Genomic DNA, 18,688 nt, shown 5'->3' on the forward strand with positions numbered 1-18,688 from the left:
TCAATAAGCTGACTTTAATTAGCTGTTGAAATAAAAAGAAGTGAGAAAAGGACATTTCTTAAGGAACATATCATCACTAGGAGTTTGTTGTTCATATATTCACTGTGGATGATACTTCATGGCCAAACTTCTGTTTTTTGACTTCTGCGGTTACAGCGTGTCCTTGGTATTTGGCATTTTCCTCTCTCTGCTATATATGCATATGCTGGAATGATGAAGAGAAGAAAAGAGAAGGGAAAACTTGCATTGATTCAGTTTGTCAGTTTGACTATGAAGAGATGACATTCATCAGGATATAATCATCATTTCAACAATTTATGATATTAAAAGCTGGATTTTATTTTTTAAAGGGATAGTATAGAAATAAATAAATACAGAGCCTCTGCCACTTCTTAATTTGCATTGAAAATCACTCTTAGGGCTATCTTTTACTTAGAAAAGTGAAAACCTTTTTTTTTAATCCTTTTCCTTCTCTCATTTTAAACACAAAATAATCACTCACTAGCTCCACAAGATGTTTTGTATTGTCCATGGCTAAGAAGCAGCAAACCTACTCGATGCAGGTCTGCATATATTTGGAGAGGTGCAAATCACTGCTTCACCATCCAAGTAAACCAACCCCTACGAGAGCCAGAGACTTCATAACAATTAGGATTGGGACACAAGGCAGGTAGATACCTACAGTTGATATCAATTGTACTTCTCATTCAAGAATGACCACAAAGGCCCTCAATGATCTCCATAATAGAGAATAAGAAGCCCTTCTTAAGCCAGCCATCCTCTCCTATTAGGTCAAGTAAGCATGAATGTCAACAGTCCACTGTAAATAAAAGAAATAAATGATTCTCTCAGCTTAATCATACTACTTCCCAGGCAGAGTAATCAAAACCATGCTAAATATGGAGGACCCATCATCAAAATAACATTAGCATTTCAAGCTTTCCCCTGTAGCTTATTGTATCTTCATATTTACAGCAAAAAAGAGTTATATGATGGAAGAAAATAAAGAAGGAAACTGAGTTCTCATTCTACAAAAGAAATTTGTAGTCTTGCATACACAACCTGCTTATAGAACCTCCTAGTCCTATAGAACAATGCCAAGGCAACAGCAAACCCGAAAAGGCTAACAAATGACATAATCAGAAATGATAGCATGAAGCAATGCTTACCCATGCACTTTTGTACATCTGTCGACGATGACGATGATTCCATGTCATATATGTATCCCACCACTCTTACAGAGAGGATATAAGAGCCAAAGGGGCTTGCAATGGCAACAGTGTTAAATATGGTGCCAAAATGCCTTAATCCAAATATCTCTGAAGTGATGCTGGGCATCAATGCCCATTGTGAACCATAACACACACCAACCAGTACAGAGCCCACATGTAAGGAACCAGGAAAGCCAGAAGATATTATTGCATGACCAATACTCATGATTGCAAGTGTTACAGCTATAAACAGGGGCCTTGCACAGCCTCTCAACCGAAGGAAGTAATCCGAGATGTAACCAGTACCAAAACGACCCAGAAAATTCCATATACTCCATAGAGAAACTAAGGTACTTGTTTCCATGCTCGTGTAGCCTAGAGAACCTCCAATTTGACTGATATTATTTACTGTTGCCAATCCTGAACCCATACCACATGCCATGGCTAGAAACAATAACCAGAAGTCATATGTCCACATGGCCTGCAGTAGATTCAAGTTTTCTCCCCTTGGCAGCAGAAATGTTTCCTCACTGTTTCTTTCATGCCCATTATCACATAGCATTTCATTAGGTCCAACATGATCATGCTTCATGCAGCTTCTTTCAGCTGCTAATTGGCTATACCTTCGCTCTTCTATAACTTCCAATGAATTGATATCATCTATCAATCGGATCCTATCATGACAAGAAGCTTCTGCCAGTATCTTTGATTCCTTTGTCTGGGCTTTTACTACAATAACTAGCGGAGAGATGAGCAGCAGCAAAAGCATGAGAAATATGAGAATTCGGGCTTCTGATCCCACAATCATAACACATTCCCCTATAATAACGAGCATAAGATAGCCAGCGATGGTTAAAGCAATGAGTGAGAAAACATCGAGAAATTTCTTGTCACATCCTTCATCTGTCTTATGAACTTCTACGAAAAACATAAGCAGAAATGTTAGGAGAGTGGGCAACAGTGCAAGCATTAGAAGGAAGGAGCTTGGATTGCCATTGAACAATGCCCCATATATCTGAATAAGTATTGCACCACTTAGGCCCAGAAATCCCTGCATGGAAAAAAAAAAATGTAAAAAGCACTTATCAGATGACCAAGGCAAGAACAGACCAGAAAGAAAATATAAGAAACATGAATCAACTGGAGGAAAAAAAGAAAAAGAGGGACAAAGAAAAAGGTGTGATGCAGCAGTAAGCTGATAACTGAAACTATATAACAAATATCATATAAGATAACAGCATTACAACTATTTCCCTTTGGCACAGGAGCCTATACTTATGATCAGCTTTTTATGCTATGAGAAAAAGAAGTTCCATCTCAGCGTCAATGCACTTTTTAGGGTAAAGGGAGGAAGACACCCAATTTGTTGGAACAAGAAGGATAAAATACACTAGTCTGATGGATGCAAACGAAGGAGGAAATACAAAAAGGAAACAGGAAGGGGCGAGGTGCAGTAAGGACTAGGAGAATAATGAGGCGATTTTCTCCCAGTCAATGTACCAAACCTAAACTTTAAGATCAGAGCAAGAAGCTCATCATGATGGATTTATAGGAGTTCACTGGAATCCATAGCATGCCCCTGAAAAGTATGGAATCTACAATAACTATGTCATGTGGAATCTCCCCTTTTTTTTTTTTTGTCTACATAATAAGCTAGCCCTTGCCAACCACACCAAAAAGTACAAAAATAGAAAAATCGGCATAATATTTGCATATAGTTGAATATCAGAAATAGATCTTTTGCTCTGACTGATCGATAATACTTAGTTGTGTACGACAATTTACATTTGATACCAATTGACAAAGATGGAAGTAATTGTCTTGGAGCTTTTATTTCTCGCATCAACTATGCCAATCAGATTTATTAAGGAGAAGAAGCCCTTACCTTAGCTAACTCTTTAGTGCAGTAGTTCAAAGCGCTTCCACAAACTAATTACAGGTTGTATGAATAATTACAAGTTTGGTGCTCAGTACTAACTCAGCTAGCTCAAAATTCAAAAAAATTCAAAGCATTCGCTAATTATTTGCATATTGAATTATTGAAAACTAAAAGAAAACGAGAATCAACTATCATTCCAAAGGAATGGTGCTAGAACTACCCATGCCAAATCCTCATGGAAACAGCCTTAATTGCTCGAACACGACCTCCTATGCATGGGGGAGTGGTGCGACAGCAGAGACAAAATCCAGTTCGTGAAACAAAAGTCAAAATTAAAATAAAAATTCTTAACTAGATGTAAAGTGACCAATAAAATATGCTAATTCAAGGGAAAACAAGATGAGACACGTAACAGCAACAAAGGAATAGCAACCACAGGAGCAATAGGAGTAGTAATATCAGCTAACATCACTAATTAGGCTATTTCATGAAAAAGTCATGAAATAGACTTATTACTGAAAAATCATGAAAAAGTCGTGTGCAATTCATGAACAGTCCATAAGCATTGTGTGTCATTGAATATTTCTTAGACAATTATAGAATTCTACAATAGTTCAGGGAATTTTTCGGTCCATGAAAAATTCAACAGCAATTTAAAATTCCAGCCTTATGATATTATGCAACAACAACAGATCATGGAAATGGAATCCTATGCAATCAGCCATCTTCCTAGAAGGACACATGGACAAAAAGCGAGAGACCCAGTAAATTAACTGGCACATCTTTCAGTCTAGGAAACATAAGTCTCATAAACTAAGAAACCCCACCAATGGGCCTCCCAAAGCAGGACAGCTCTGATGATGCTGTATTCATAAACAGAATCGCCACAAAATTGAACTCTATGCTTCAAATCTAGCATCTGCATCAAGAAACATGTCAACCTCACGCAACAACAGTCCTGGTACTCAAATTTTCCACGCAAACTAAGAACAGAACAAATCCAAAATCAATTCATGCCTTAATTTATTCCTAATCTCCATCTACCGAACAATACGCCAAATCAGAACAGCCAAGCCCCGAATTCACCAAATATGATAGCATCCGAAGAAAAAGAAGACTTTTTGAAAGGATAGGAAGATGAGCAAGAGGGGAGATGACCTTCATGATGCCGATGACGGTGCCCCGGCTATCGGGGAAGTTCTCGACGGCAGTGACGACATCGGCGGTGTTGAAGAAGGTCTGGGCGTGGGCGGCGAGCAGCATGTAGACACACATCAGGAGAGGAGGGGGCCGGGGGAGGACGCCAGCGACGGAGAGCCACATGAGGAGGTATCCTGCGAGGCACTGGACGGCGCCGGCGGCGAGGACGGTCCAGGGGCGGGCTGGGAAGGCGGAGGAGAGGATGCCGGAGAGGACGCCGACGTTGGCGCCGACGTCCTTGAAGAAGGCGACGGAGTCGAGGGTGGACTGGTCGTAGCCCTGGCTTGCCTTGAGGAGTGGTGAATACACGCCGAAGCAGTAGGACGCACCGGCGGTGCACTGGATCCACGCGCTCGCTGCCAGCGCGGCCCACTTGCTCCGCCTGCCGGCGGTGGAGGATGGAAACCACCTGCCCATCGTCCGCTATCTCTCGCTCCTTCGCTCCTTCTCCCCACCTCTTGCCAGCCTTTATAGAACTTGTGAGAGTACAGGTGTGAGGAGTGATGAGTAGAACAGTATACTCATGCCCTAAAACAGTGCCACGTTAGCGCCGTGTCGCCGCATTTTTGCTTACGTGGCTTCTTGTTAGTTGCATAACAGTGGGAATCGTGTTCGGTTCGCGCACGTGTATTAGGTCCACCTGGGGCGCCAGAAACACGCAGTCCCATCGCTTCCAGCGGAACCGGAGGGTCCGGTTGGATGGGATCATGGGACAAGGAAACTTTGCCCCACTTTTAAAATGGACAGATGGACCTGCCTGTTTTTTTTTCTTTTTTGGTAGAAAGGCTGTTTTTTTTTTTTCCTTAAACCATGCATGGACAGGGAAGAAGATGTGTTAACACCAAGATTGAAAGGAGTTTTGATCAGTCACGCCTACAATAATCTTTTTCAGTATGAAAAGCATGTACAGGAGAGAAGATAAGGAAGTAGCACTCATGAAAAAACAATTACCCCTTTCAGATTAATGTTGTCCTGCTGTTCAATGAAATCCCTATTGAGGAATTACTATTGTTTGAAATTAAAAATATTTTAAAAATTTAAAAATTATATACATATATATAAGATAGACTATGCCCATTAAAATGAAGGATTAAATTCGGTTGCCTCTAAAGCTGTCCGATCCCAGACGAATCCCAAAATAACAAGAGTCTCAATTAACAGATTAACAGGATCTGTTAAAAAGGCACCAATCGATCGGATGGGACATGCTACCCACAGCCGGACCCATCCTTCGGTATTATCATTTCAAAAACAAAAACCACTCTCCCATGGACCACTTCATTAATTAATGGGATCCACTTTATTAATTTTTAACAATAACCAGCTTGGAACCCATGCAATACACGACATATAATTTTTTTTTAAATAATATTTTATAAATTAAAAATTTAATATAATATAAAAAATATTATAAATATATCAAATATTTTAAATAAAAATATAAATTCAAAAACACATATCTTTTTATCTGGTTCACGATTTGCAGTACATCCAAATTTTCTCATCTTCAACACTATGAGAGTTAGACAATCCAAAAAAAAGCTAAATATCTTATATTTATTGCTGGATAGTAGATGGATTGATGTATCATTTAGTTTAAATTTTAAAGAATAGACTCTGAAAAAAATGATAATGAAAGACTTGGTAGGAGCTTAGAGACCTGTATATATTTAAACAAATCGATATAGAATTATTTAATGATCTAGCAAGTTAGCCAAATAATCTGGATACGTTGACTTAGACTTGAACCCTAATTTGGATGAGATCTACATCTTGTTAAATTAGAAATTAATTGCATTGCAGAAGTACTTGACCTAAATAGAAGAAATCAAAACAAATCTGTTCCACTCACTCTAGCCACCTTAAGTCTTATCCTCACATCTTAACCATGGGTAACAAAATAGTAAGCCCAACCCTAGCAGTAGAGGAAACCTATTCTCGTCCACTCCAATCCATCTACTCCTCGAGACCCACCCCACTTTGTGTGGCCCACCGCAGCTTCCAGAAAACCTTTGATTAGAAGGTATTATAAGAACCCAAAATCGTAGATTATTTATAGCCTTGGGCTAATTAATACACATTCTAATCCCCTCTTGTGCTTCCTCACCTATTTCTATGGGTAGCTGGGAGCCACCATTCAGCGAGCTCGCCTTGGCAGCCCGCCCTACCTGTTCTGCATGTCCCCTTCTCCTCTTCCTCGAGTGAAAAAAAAAAAAATTCTGCACTCTCTGTAACACCCCGGCCCAAATCAGCCCAAAAAGCCCAAAACATTACAAAAAAAAAAAAAAAAAAAAAGAATGAAGAAGACTCCCGCTGGGAGTCTTCTTCCACCCAAATCACCGGTGGAGAGGTTGAATCCGAGGCGGATTCGACCTCCCCTACATCCTATAAAACCCCCTCTCCTTCCCTCTAAGGTTGGTCACGACGAGCACCGGATTTTTCTTTTATTTTTCTCGAATTTTTTCATTGAAGCCGCGGATGTCCTCATCGTATTCATCTCAAATACTCGCCGGAGACCTCACCGGAGTCGGAGGTAAGCCCTTCTCCTCTTTCCTCTCTTCCTTCCCATCTTTTCCACGGCTTCGTGCACCCTCGCCGGCCGTCAGGATCGCCGAAAAATTCATGAATAAAATGATCCTGTTTTTGCTCTGTTTCGGCCGAACTCTTCCCTCTCTTTTCCGGCCACCGGCGCCGCCGGTTGCGGCGTCCCATTCCCGAGACCGAACCCCCATCTCCCTCTCTTCCTTCCCTGAAAATTTCGACCGCCGACGATCGGCCAATGGCCGGAAATCACGAAGAAAGGGGACGGATCCCCTGTTTTCTGATTTTTTTTTTCTTTGTTTTTGCCGCCGTCCTCCTCTTCGCCGCCGGCCGAACCCCATCGCCGCTGTTGTCGGATCTCCGGCCAAGCTGCCGGAGCCCGAGCCACCGGGGGGGGGGACCTCACGGTCCTCCCCTGTTTCAGCCAATGGTGGCCGCGGGAAGAAAAGAAGAAAGGAAGAAGAAGAAGAAAAGAAAAAGAAAAGAAAAAGGAAAAAGAAAAAGAAAAGAAAAAGGAAAAAGAAAAAAAAAGAATAGAAAAAAGAAAAAGAAAAAGAATAAAAAAATAAAATAAAATAAAATAAGAAGAAGAAGAAGAGAGAGAATTTTCCTCTCTCTCCTTTCTCTCTTCTTTCTCTCTCTTTTCTCTCTCCTCTCTCTACCTTCTCTCTCTATATTTTCTCTCTCTAGATTCTCTCTCTAGACTTTTCTCTCTCTTTACGGATTTTGTCTCTCTGGGATCTTTTCTTCTTCTCTGATTGCATTATGAACCCTAGAATAAACTTGAAGATGAAAATAAGATGATCTGAGGTTGCTCCGAAATTCGTGCGGTAGATCTGATCCCAGTTCGATCCTATTCAAAATTTGTAACACTTGATTCATATTGAGTCACCCTGATAGGACCTCTGATGATCTCGATCATGAGTGCCTCATCGGAAGGATATGAAGATTTCTCTCTCCACTTTCTCTCTCTACTTTCTCTCTCTAAAATTTTCTCTCTCTTCATGGATTTTCTCTCTCTAGAAGTCTTATGGATCAGTGGAGGATCCAGATACTTAGGTAAATCCTAATTTTGGTTAATCCTAAGAGAGATCCTAGATTTGTGTTATCAGATCGATTATCGGTAATTTTCTCCATATATGTGATTTTTATATTGATCAGGGTTATGAAGAGATGATTGTCTGCATATGATATCGAGTGGAATATCTTGTTAGAGAAATTCATAAATCAAAGAAGAACATTGATTTCTGTGTTTGGATCAGTCACCGGTAAAGGTAAGAATCCCTGTACATGATCACTATTATATATGCTATTTTACTATTGGTCTTGCATCGTTGGTTTTGCATTATCGGATTTGAGATCGATGAATTTATTATATCTGAGATACTGTTATTTGATTTTGAGCATGAGTATGTTATGTCAATATATATGTATCAGAGATTGATGGCATGATTATATGGATATGACATATCTGAATTGATCATAATGCAAGACAGAATTGATTGATGAAATCAACACATAATGATTAAATGAAAAGAAAGAGATATATGGTATGGACTAGCCTTGTCATGTGGAACAGCCGGCCAGGAGCTTATGCCTGGGACAGCCCGCCAGGAGCTTATGCCTGGGACAGCCCCCACTGGCTTACAGGTGGATCAGCCGGCCAGGAGCTCATGCCTGGGACAGCCCGCCAGGAGCTTATGCCTGGGACAGCCTCTCACGGGCTTTGGTACGTGGGACAGCCGGCCAGGAGCTCATCCTGGGACAGTCTTGAAAGACTTTTTAAATGGATTCGATCCGGATGATGACTGAGGTATAGACTTCGATAGTCCAGAGCCAGAAGGAAACTGTTAAAAATCATGTGATTATGAAAGGAGAAATGAAAGATAAGATATGAAATAATTGTTGAACAAAAGTATTTTACCTGTTAACATATGATGATGCATCTATTTTGACAAGACAGAAAATTTATGAATGTTTGCATTATTTTGGACATTGAACATGAGATTTTATATTTTATTGCTTATCCTTATTTTCAGACTATATTACTATATCAGTGTGATATGGGAATTTTTACTGGGCTGTAAAGCTCACACCCCTTCATCTTTCTTTTCTTCTCAGAGTTACAAGATGTCCATGGTTGGCTATGGTATGGATTTGTGAGTGAGCGGATGCATAGATAGAGTACCGTTGATACTTGATCCGAGGATTGAAGGAATGTTAATTGTAATTATACAAAATTTTATGAATTATTGTTGAAATTAATTGTTATGGATGTTAAGGTTGTAATATTTATTTTTGGCCTTGCATATTCTTTAGGGCTTGCTCTAAGGAGTGTGCGGCCATCACGTATCCGACCCGGGTGTTGGGTTCGGGGCGTGACACTCTCTACCTCCAGTGAAGCCCTTCACTGCTCTTGTGAGATCTAGCCGAGACCCAATGATTGATGGTGAGCGACACCGTGTTCCTCCCTTCCAACTTGTTTTAGCACTGAAAGCTCCAGATGTGCAACAGGTCTACAATAATTTTCATGAAAGTGACATGGAGAACACAATATGATGGGTCCTAAATAAATTTCTTATCATAGGCAAAGCAAAAGCTAGAGCTCTAATCAAAATCTATCAAAAACAACACCAAAAATACATGATTCATTAAAAACATCTCAATCTGTTTCTTAAACTCTTCACGTATGTATCCTCATGATTGAAATCATAAAGATATTAACCAAACACAAATCGATCTCTAGAATAAACTCCGAAAATATCAAAAGTAAAAATCTCAGCTTTCCCATGCAAGACACGTTGTGATCAGATCCAAACTTTTAAAATGAAAAAATTAGATCCTTTAACCAAATCTAAAAGGAAAAGAAAAAAAAAAATCTAACTTCTATGATTCTAAAAGCAAAACTAAGGGACTCCTTGAGCATCAGATCAGACAGTAAACGAAATTGAGAGAGATAGCCGAAGTAACACACTACGAATGCACCAGAAATAAAATCATAATCAAATTTTTTTTTCTCTTTTCTTATTTTCTTATTTTCCTTCCTTCCTTCTTTTTTTTCTCTTCTTCACGGAACAGACGGAAAAACTGCCCCGAGCCCCACAGCCGCCGTAGTGACTTCAAGCACGCCAACCCCACCACTACGGTGCTCGTGCGGTGATGGCACTAGGTCTCTCCGACATCGCGACCACTCCATCTCTGACCACTACCGTGCTCGCTTTGCCCGTCCCTGCCTCATTTTTTCCTCTCCCGCCCCTCCATTGCTCTCCTAAAATCCCACCTCGAAGGGAGAGGAGGAAGAACCGTGGAATCGAAAACCGATGGAGGAGGGTGGGTCGGTGGCAGAGGAGCAAGAGGGATTGGTGGTGGCCGCATCCTCGATGATCTTGAGGGCGGAGCGGTAGCGAAGGAAGCGGCGGAGATCGTCCTCGATCTCCTGCCAGGCATGGCGGCGACGACTTCATTTTCCTGACACCTCAGATTTCATTTTCTACATCGCACTCAACCCCATCATCGGCATCCTCCAGCCGCCTCTGCTAGCTGCACTGCCGTCAAACCCAACGTGGTTGCTCCATTTTAATATATATATATATATATATATATATATATATATATATATATATATATATATATATATATATATATATATATTAAAAAATTTATACTATTCTATTAAAATAAATAAGAATATTTCAGAAATAAATATTAATCTACTCAGGATAAACATAAGTCTTTGAAGATAAACATTTAGTCTGTGCTAATAAACATAAATATTATAGAAATAAATAGAAGCTCAACCTCACACCTTTGGTCAAGTCAGGACTCACTCTTGATAAATAGCAATAACATGAGATAAACACAAAGTTTGGATAAAGTAAATATAAAATAGTGCAGAATAATCACAAAACTCGTTGAAGTAAATACAAACAGACTATGGATAAGCAAAACTTGCGAAGATATTTGCTACCTTCCAACGCTCACTTTTTAAAGAAAAATACTTGACGAATGAACACTAACCTTCTCACTAAATACGAACCCTCCAGAATGTGGCTCCCATTAAGCTGTTAAATGAAAAAGAAGAAGAAGAATTATTTATGGAAGATTGCAAACTAACACATGCAATCACTTTTAAGATAGATTTGAATATCAGAGACTGACGCATCCAATCATTTTTTAGAGAGATAGAGTTGAATAAATATATCATCTCCTGGTTTAGATTAGGACATCCAGATCCTAGCTAATGACTCCATGTGGAGCTCACATAAACAAAAGACCGAGAAAAAGAGTCCAGATATGGGCATGGCAGACCTCCAAGTAAAAATTAAAAGAACAGAAGGTGAATTAGCTGTCTGGTGCGTGGCTGAGATCACAATTGCAGTGATATGATGAGCCCGTGTGTCACATAGTCAATCAAAATGGAATTTGAGAGCCTTCAAATCACTCAACGCCAAATAATCCCACAACCCGGTTGAAATCAGTTGTCTACAGATCCAGAAATAAAATCAAATATAAAATTAATAAAAACAATTCTTAGGAATATTGTGTGTAGTATTAAAAAAGAAAATATAGAAGAGAAATCTGAGAGAGAAAAGAACAAAGATCTGAGTGTATTACTAGGCATATTTCGTGACCCTGCATAATGAGTTACCGGTGTCCCTTAAAAACAGCCGGAAGCCCCTAAAATTGTCTGTTCTATCAAAAGTTGGCCATAAACAGTCCCACAAAAATTGCTCAGGTGTATACCTTATATGCGTTTTATTGTTTTTTTTTCTTTTGCTGGTAAACATAAATCATGACTGAATACATACAAAAACATAAATCAACTTAACATGTAAAACTAACAATCTTACACTGATAACTCATCATTGTCTGTATGGATTATGTCACAAACATGTCGAAGAATAGGTTCTCTCCACCAAAGAGGAAATTAATTAACAACAAGTAGGTATATGGTGGAACAAAATCCAAAGCATGTATTTGAGCTCTGCCAATGGAACAAAGCATATACATATGTGCTGAAGGCTATCGCAGAAGGCCTAAAGTGTGCATCAAGTTTCTGTTAGAATAGATAGAAGATATTAACCCAAATGACAAAAAAAGTATATACCATCTCTGGAAAAGAATTATAACATTGGCACTGACAATGAAACAGGCAGAATCAACATTCCAAGTGATGATACTTCTATTTGGCTTGGGGCGGGAAGGGGGGGCGGAATCTACATGAGATGATCCATCAAGGCAAGAGAAAAGCATTAGTTTCAGAATATCAATGCAAACAATCTTCTTGAAAAGTGTCGTAACAAACAATATTAACTCTGAAGGATACATAGAAGATATACACACCATTAATTAGCTGTTAAATTTTGATTTTGTTCTGATACAGGAAACTTCATAATCCAACATCAAGAGAATATTGTGCGTATAGAGACATGAATTGATTGCGGTTCTACATTTAAATGAAAAAATGCATTTTGATTTTCATTAGAGAGCAAAATGATGAAAACTATTCCATGTCATAGCAACCGTTGTGTTATGGACAGTGTACAATTAACTTTATTTGCAATTCTAATTTTTGGATAACTCAGATAATCAAAACCTACTTCTCTCAAAAAAGGACAAAGATAATGAAAACCTTATTCTGGCACTACCTTTTCAACATAAACAGATTTACCATGTTCAAGAGCAGCAGTACAGTGACAGAATTCAAGAAACTGGATGAGATAGATATATCAACTGACAAATTTAGGATAATACAGATAGAGACCAAAAAAGGAAAAGAATCAATTGAGATGAATATGATGAAATAGATAAGTAGTCAGGCCCTCATATCCTGAAAAAGAGCCTTTTCCTGTATACTACAAAGTCTTAAAAGAAAAATTTAAACAGTCATTTCAACTAGTCCTAGTTCATTTTTTTTGGGAAAAAAAACATAATACAAAACTTGGTATTTACAAAAGAGGGGAGAAAACAGGAGCCATTGGAGCTGAACTAGGCCTTTGAAAGCTGAAACTTAAGCCAAAATATTCAAATGAAAGTATGAGATCAATTGGTCATCAAATGAAGATGAAGCATGCAACAGAGATACCATGAAAGAACCCACAGGAGAAAGATCATTAATGAAATAAGAAACAGTAGGGAATTGTATATTTTTTAGAACCATATGATAAAAGAAAATAAACTGAAATTGCAAGCCACCATGACCTGAACATACTTTGAAACATCACTTATCCAATTTTAAACATGGTTAGATGGACGGCATGACACCAACCAATCCACTTATCTTTCTCGAAAGTCTCTTATTTACTTTATGTAGAAAAATGAAGGTGGGAAGGCGAAATTTCAAAAATGCAACAAAAACCATAAGAAAAGCATAGAAAACTATGCCATGGTGCCAATTACATACTCATAACTGCTCTTGTAAAGAGATGAAAATAAGCATATACTGATAATTGAGTTTTTGTCATGTGGGTGCTTCCAGCACCTCCCACAACCACCATAAAGACTTGCAGGTGTAACCTCCTGGCCATGGGTGTTGAAGATGGTAACCACAAATTTTTGCAAATGATTGTACTGCTGAAGTCAGCATTTGTGATTGAAAAATAAAAATGCAGTTGTAAGTAGGTACAGTAAAGCTAGAAGACATTTTGCTTTTGCATTAAAAGCAATAGTAATAACCAAGTAAAAAAGGATAGTTACATTTAAGAATCGCAATGTTACTACATGAAGCAAGAATTTCTTGTATGTTTTTTCCAAAAATTAGAGGGGCTACAGGTCTAATTCAATCAAAATATCTGCAGCAAAGTGTTAGAAGCATTAAAAATACTTTTAAGGTATCTGACACGATCACCAAGTAGCGTGGACAAATGTTGTTATCAGAGAAGGCGGTTAAAATAATTGCAAATACCTTACAACAAATTTCAACTCCTGACAAAATTTGTCCAACCACTCCTTCCAACAATCAGCAGTTATACTCCTTCCAAGGTGATCTTCTATCAGTAGCTAGTCCTGCTTTGTTCCTTGAAGGGGAGATACAGTTCCTCCCATCTAGTTTGCCGGAGCTGAACAGATCCTCCCTATCAGAAGTTTTCATACTGTCTTCATTCCCAGCTTTCTGCATGACCCTATCCCAAGTTCTACTAAGGTCTTCATCCATATGAAATATCATGCATATAATTTCATTGAACCCCATTATTTGCCCAACTAACTTTTCCCTTTCTGATGTAAAATGTGCAACGATATCATGAAGGGTTTTTATGTTGGCTGTACACTGTCCTAGCTGGTCCTCCAAAGTTCTTTTGTTACTCTGCATGCTTTTAAGTTCCTTCAGAACTAGAATTTGCTCTTTCTCCTTTTCCAACCTCACCGTTGCAATTTCGGCTTTAAGTCGCTCTACACACTTCTTTGAATCAAGTGATAATTTTTCTTCAACCTTCAATTTCCACTGGAGAGTGCTAATTTCTGTTTCCAGTTCAGCAATCCACATGTTCTTGAACTGGATTTCCAGCTCATCAAGCAGGTAATCTGCTGCAAACTTCTGCAAAGCCTCATAGAGCTTGCAGATCTCAAGTTGTTTGTCTGCAAGATTTGAAGCAGCAGCAGCTTCAACAAACTGGGTGATATTTTGTTCAAGTGATAAAACATGCTTTTGAACACCAGCAATTATGTTCTCTTTTTCTTTCATAACTTTAAACCACTTCACTTTCTCTTGCTCGAGGGTCATCAAAGTTTCACTCTCTCTCAGCACGCAGTTTTGTTCTAGCAAATCAAATTTGGTTTCTATTCCTTTCAATCTCCTGTTCACATCCTCTGCAAATTCAAGAAATTTCTTCTTGTGCTTTTCAGTGATCTTCTCAGCCTCTAACTTGACCAGAGTCGCAACTTCTGACTCTCGCCTGGCATTATCTTCTTCCATACAAATGATGTGCTGCCGAAGCTCTTCTAAAATCTTGTCTCTCTCTTCTGTCATGTGGCAAAAATTCTCCTTTTCTTCCATGAGAGACTTTTCAGCTTGTATCTTGGCCAGACAAGCAACCTCCAGTTCCCTTGTTGCTGCTTGCCTTTCATCATGATATCTGTCCAGTTGAGTTTCTAAATCAGACTTCATTTTCTCCATCTGCTCCATAACCAGTTTCTGTTGCTCCAATTCAAATTCCACTTTGTTCAGCTCACTGGTTTTGTCAGCAAGAGCATAATTTGCTAGGTCTAGAGCATATGAAGCTTTTCTCCAATCCTCCTGAAGGTTGCTTTCCTTCTGAGAAGCTCGCCTGGCATTATCTCCTTCCATACAAACAATGTGCTGCCGAAGCTCTTCTATAATATTGTCTCTCTCTTCTGTTTTTTGGTGAAATTTCTCCTTCTCTTCCATGAAAGACTTTTCAGCTTGCATCTTGGCCAGCAAAGCAACCTCCGATTCCCTTGTTGCTGCTTGCCTTTCATCATGATATTTGTTCAGTTGAGCTTCTAAATCAGATTTGATCTTCTCCATCTGCTTGGTAACCAGTTTCTGTTGCTCTAATTCAAATTCCACTTTGTTCAGCTGACTGGTTTTCTCAGCAAGAGCATAATTTGCTTGTTCTAGAGCATTTGAAGCTTTTCTCAAATCCTCCTGAAGTTTGCTTTCCTTCTGAGAAGCTCGCCTGGCATTATCTTCTTCCATACAAACAATGCACTGCCGAAGCTCTTCTACAATCTTGTCTCTCTCTTCTGCTATTTGGTGAAAATTCTCCTTCTCTTCCATGAGAGACTTTTCCGCTTGCATCCTGGCCAGCAAAGCAACCTCCAATTCCCTCGTAGCTGCTTGCCTCTCATCTTCGTATTTGTTCAGTTGAATTTCCAAATCAGATTTGATCATCTCCATCCGCTCCACAACCAGTTTCCATTGCTCTAATTCAAATTCCACTTTGTTCAGCTCACTGGTTTTCTCAGCAAGAGCATAATTTGCTTGTTCTAGAACATTTGAAGCTTTTCTCAAATCCTCCTGAAGGTTGTTTTCCTTCTGAGAAGCTTGTTCGTTTAGGCGGTCAAAATTCCTGCATGATTCTTCTAGCATCCCTTTATATGTGTCAAGCTCTTTCAGCACCAGAGCATGCTTCTGCTCAATAGATTCTAGATATTCAGTCCTGCTTTGCAATGAGTCTACCATCTCATGTTCCTGCATAGCCTTGGCCTGAGCTTGAATAAGAGCAATGTCCTTCTTCTCCAATTGTTTAGTCATAAGAGCAATTCTTTCCTCGACTTTTGCACCATGATGTTCCGCCTCATGTTTCAATGTTTCAATCTTTGAGCAGGACTGCAAAAATTTCGATTTCACTACCATAAGCACCACCGACATCTCTTCATTCTCCAATTTTTGTTGCATTAATAAGGAATGGCTGCCTTCTAACTCAATCTGCAACTCCTGAAGCTGTTTATCTCTGGAACTTAGCTGGGATAAGCATTCATCCAAATTCATCCCGAGTTTCTCCATCTGGGTTTTCAATTCAATTGCTCTAGCCTTCAGTTTCTCAGAACAACCTCTGTGGGCTTGCTCCAAAGCTTTAAATTTCTGACGCAAAGTCTTCAAAGAAGCAGCAGCACCCACTCCATTGATTTGCGCTTCTTGATGTTCCTTCAAAGATTCCCGCAACTCCTCATTTTCTTGTTCGATTTGGTATCTTGTATATTCCATTTCTTTAAGGGCTGTTGCTTTGATAGACAATGCATTCCTTAAAGAGGCAATCTCTTCATCTCTCCTCGTTGTCAGTGCTTCAATTGTCGATCTGGCCTCCTCATACTCCAAGACAACATTGTCATGCAGTGCCTTTGATTCAGACATTTGAACCTCCAGCAATTTTCTTCGGCTTTCTTCATGTGCTAGAGCTTGGTTGCACATGTTTAACTGAGAACGAAGGTCTTCCACCACTCTAGTTTGAGAATCCAAATTCATCTGCAAAGTATGAATCTCATCAAGCAAGTTGGATCTCTCCGAACCCCATTCCCTTTTAGCTGCCCAAAACTCATCTTGAAGCTTACTGTGAGCTTCCTCAAGATGCCTGAACTGCTCAATCTTCCATTTGAGCTGGTTCTCAACTTCCCCTTTCTCCTCCTCTAATTGCAGTAACATTTCATCTCGCCTCCTCACTTCTCTGGGTGCCTGAGCCCTATGTTCCGCATCAGAACACCTCCTCTGAGACACTGACAGAAGACTCTTGAGCCCTTCAATCTCTTCTAGATATGAACACATCATCCTCTCCTGCTCTTCTCTTTTAGCATTGGCTTCATCCAAAGCCAATGCAAGCTCTTTGTTCTCCCCTTCCAGATTCCTCATATTCTCCCTAAAGCTGGTCCTCAAATTTTCATTTGCCAGATCCAGACTCTTCAAGGCTGTTTCTTTTTCGGCAAAACTAGATTTCAAATTTTCGCATATCTGCTTCACCGAACAAATTTCCTCTGCCTTTGAATCAATCTCTCTCTCTTGCTTCTCAATCTTGGCCTTTGCTTCTTGGAGCCTATCGACTTGCTCGTCGTGAGCTCTCCTCAAGTTCTCAGACAGTTGACATTTTAGCCGGTACTCTTCCTTGAGCGTCTCCATCTCCGACCTCAAATCCTCCAACTCCTTGTAAACTTCTTCCATTTCCAGTGCTTCAGTCGATCTGGACCCAGAGAATATTTTATCGCAGTTTTAGGAGTATTTCTTTTTCCAAATTTCAGAAAGTAAACTTACGCTGTTTTCTTCAATAGAAACACATCAGAACAGATCAAAAATATTTGCCACTGGTCATTTCAGTGCTATAAAGAAAGCTATTAGGTTCACCTAAAAATGCTTAAAAAGAAAATGAATCGAAAAAACCACCGCCTCGCACAAAAACAACAAAAAAGACAAAAAGAATCAAAACAGAGATCACCTCAGTGAAAATTTAAGATGAGATCTGAGCAAAATCAAGAAGAGTAGCTCCAAATTAGCCCACATTTTCTTCGAGATGGCTAAAAAAGAGAGGGCACTGCAACTCTACAGTAGATCTAGTGCAAAAGAGGAAGGCAAACCCTAGACATAGAATTGGGGAAGGAAACTGACCTGGGAATGGAAAGAGGAGGAGATGAACGCAAGCCGGATGTATGGATCTCCGCCGGTATTACCTCCTGGAATCTGTCAGGAAGGCTGGAAATCGGACGTAAATGAAGTCAAGCAAGGGATAGTCTCTCTCTCTCTCTCTCGTGTCCTTTGCCCCCACCCCTGGCGGCTCCGTTTCGGCGGGCTGTTGGTATGTTTTCAACTTTTCAAAATGGAGATCGAGGGCTCCGGAATTGTGCGCACGTCGCCCTGGCACGGGTTTGCCCACGGAAAAGTCAGTCGATGGTCCACCTGGCAGGTTAGCGTCACGTATCACGCGAAATCGAGATTAGATATATATGGACATGCGCTGTCGCGCTTTTTTTTAAATAAATTTTTTCCCTGATAAGCAGATTTCATATTTGTATGTATGATTTTTTGAAAAAATAAATTTTATATATTTAATTGATTATTAAAAAAAGTGGCATATTCTAATGATGACTATCGAGGATTTTTTTTGTCAAAAAATTATATGAAATATCTGTTATGTTTTTAATAAAAAAATAATTTATCATGTTATATCTAAAACTTAAGAGTATTTTTAAAAACAAAAATTTATCCTAATTTTCAGTGGATAGGCATTGGATTTTGTTATATCCCATATGGATTTTTTCTTCATAAAATATAAAAATTTATTTTTATGAGAAAGTTATTTTTCTTCTCTTATTTGAAACTCCCATCAAATATAAAGTATTTTTTTATTTTTTTAGTTGATCATAGTTTTCTTCCTTCTCCTTCCATGAACTAAACAAGTTTATAATTTTTTTT

At 39.2% G+C, this 18,688-nt stretch overlaps 2 protein-coding genes across 5 annotated transcripts; both read right to left on the bottom strand.

Moving 5' to 3' along the window:
• Positions 1–314: 314 nt before the first annotated feature.
• Positions 315–4,749, bottom strand: LOC105054188 (protein NUCLEAR FUSION DEFECTIVE 4). 3 transcript variants are annotated; one of them, XM_010935646.4, is made up of 3 exons: positions 4,249–4,749; positions 1,170–2,262; positions 315–784 (listed from the first exon to the last, which is right to left on the bottom strand). In XM_010935646.4, exons 1-3 carry the CDS (start codon positions 4,705–4,707, stop codon positions 708–710), a joined length of 1,629 nt encoding a protein of 542 aa, XP_010933948.1. In that variant the 5' UTR covers positions 4,708–4,749; the 3' UTR covers positions 315–707. The 3 variants fall into 3 exon arrangements, with proteins under 3 accessions (XP_010933948.1, XP_010933956.1, XP_010933941.1); XM_010935654.4 differs by having other exon boundaries at positions 315–820; XM_010935639.4 differs by lacking the exon at positions 315–784 and having other exon boundaries at positions 912–2,262.
• A 5,850-nt stretch (positions 4,750–10,599) lies between these two features.
• Positions 10,600–18,076, bottom strand: LOC105054179 (uncharacterized protein At4g38062). 2 transcript variants are annotated; one of them, XR_002164553.3, is made up of 3 exons: positions 17,885–18,076; positions 13,736–17,462; positions 10,600–10,892 (listed from the first exon to the last, which is right to left on the bottom strand). XR_002164553.3 is itself a non-coding variant. In XM_019850111.3 (2 exons), exon 2 carries the CDS (start codon positions 17,441–17,443, stop codon positions 13,790–13,792), a length of 3,654 nt encoding a protein of 1,217 aa, XP_019705670.2. In that variant the 5' UTR covers positions 17,444–17,462; positions 17,885–18,076; the 3' UTR covers positions 13,506–13,789. The 2 variants fall into 2 exon arrangements, 1 of the variants encoding a protein (XP_019705670.2); XM_019850111.3 differs by lacking the exon at positions 10,600–10,892 and having other exon boundaries at positions 13,506–17,462.
• Between the last annotated feature and the right edge of the window lie 612 nt (positions 18,077–18,688).

Source organism: Elaeis guineensis, chromosome 2 (assembly GCF_000442705.2).
Source record: "Elaeis guineensis isolate ETL-2024a chromosome 2, EG11, whole genome shotgun sequence".
Taxonomy (NCBI): domain Eukaryota; kingdom Viridiplantae; phylum Streptophyta; class Magnoliopsida; order Arecales; family Arecaceae; genus Elaeis; species Elaeis guineensis.

What these genes read in the sequence shown, in the direction of transcription:
- LOC105054188 (XM_010935639.4), bottom strand. Translation starts at nt 4,707, where the DNA reads ATGGGCAGGTGGTTTCCATCCTCCACCGCCGGCAGGCGGAGCAAGTGG. An exon ending in CCGTCATCGGCATCATGAAG is followed by an intron (nt 2,263 to 4,248) that starts GTCATCTCCCCT and finishes TTTTCCATGCAG; the next exon opens with GGATTTCTGGGCCTAAGTGG.
- LOC105054179 (XM_019850111.3), bottom strand. Translation starts at nt 17,443, where the DNA reads ATGGAAGAAGTTTACAAGGAGTTGGAGGATTTGAGGTCGGAGATGGAG.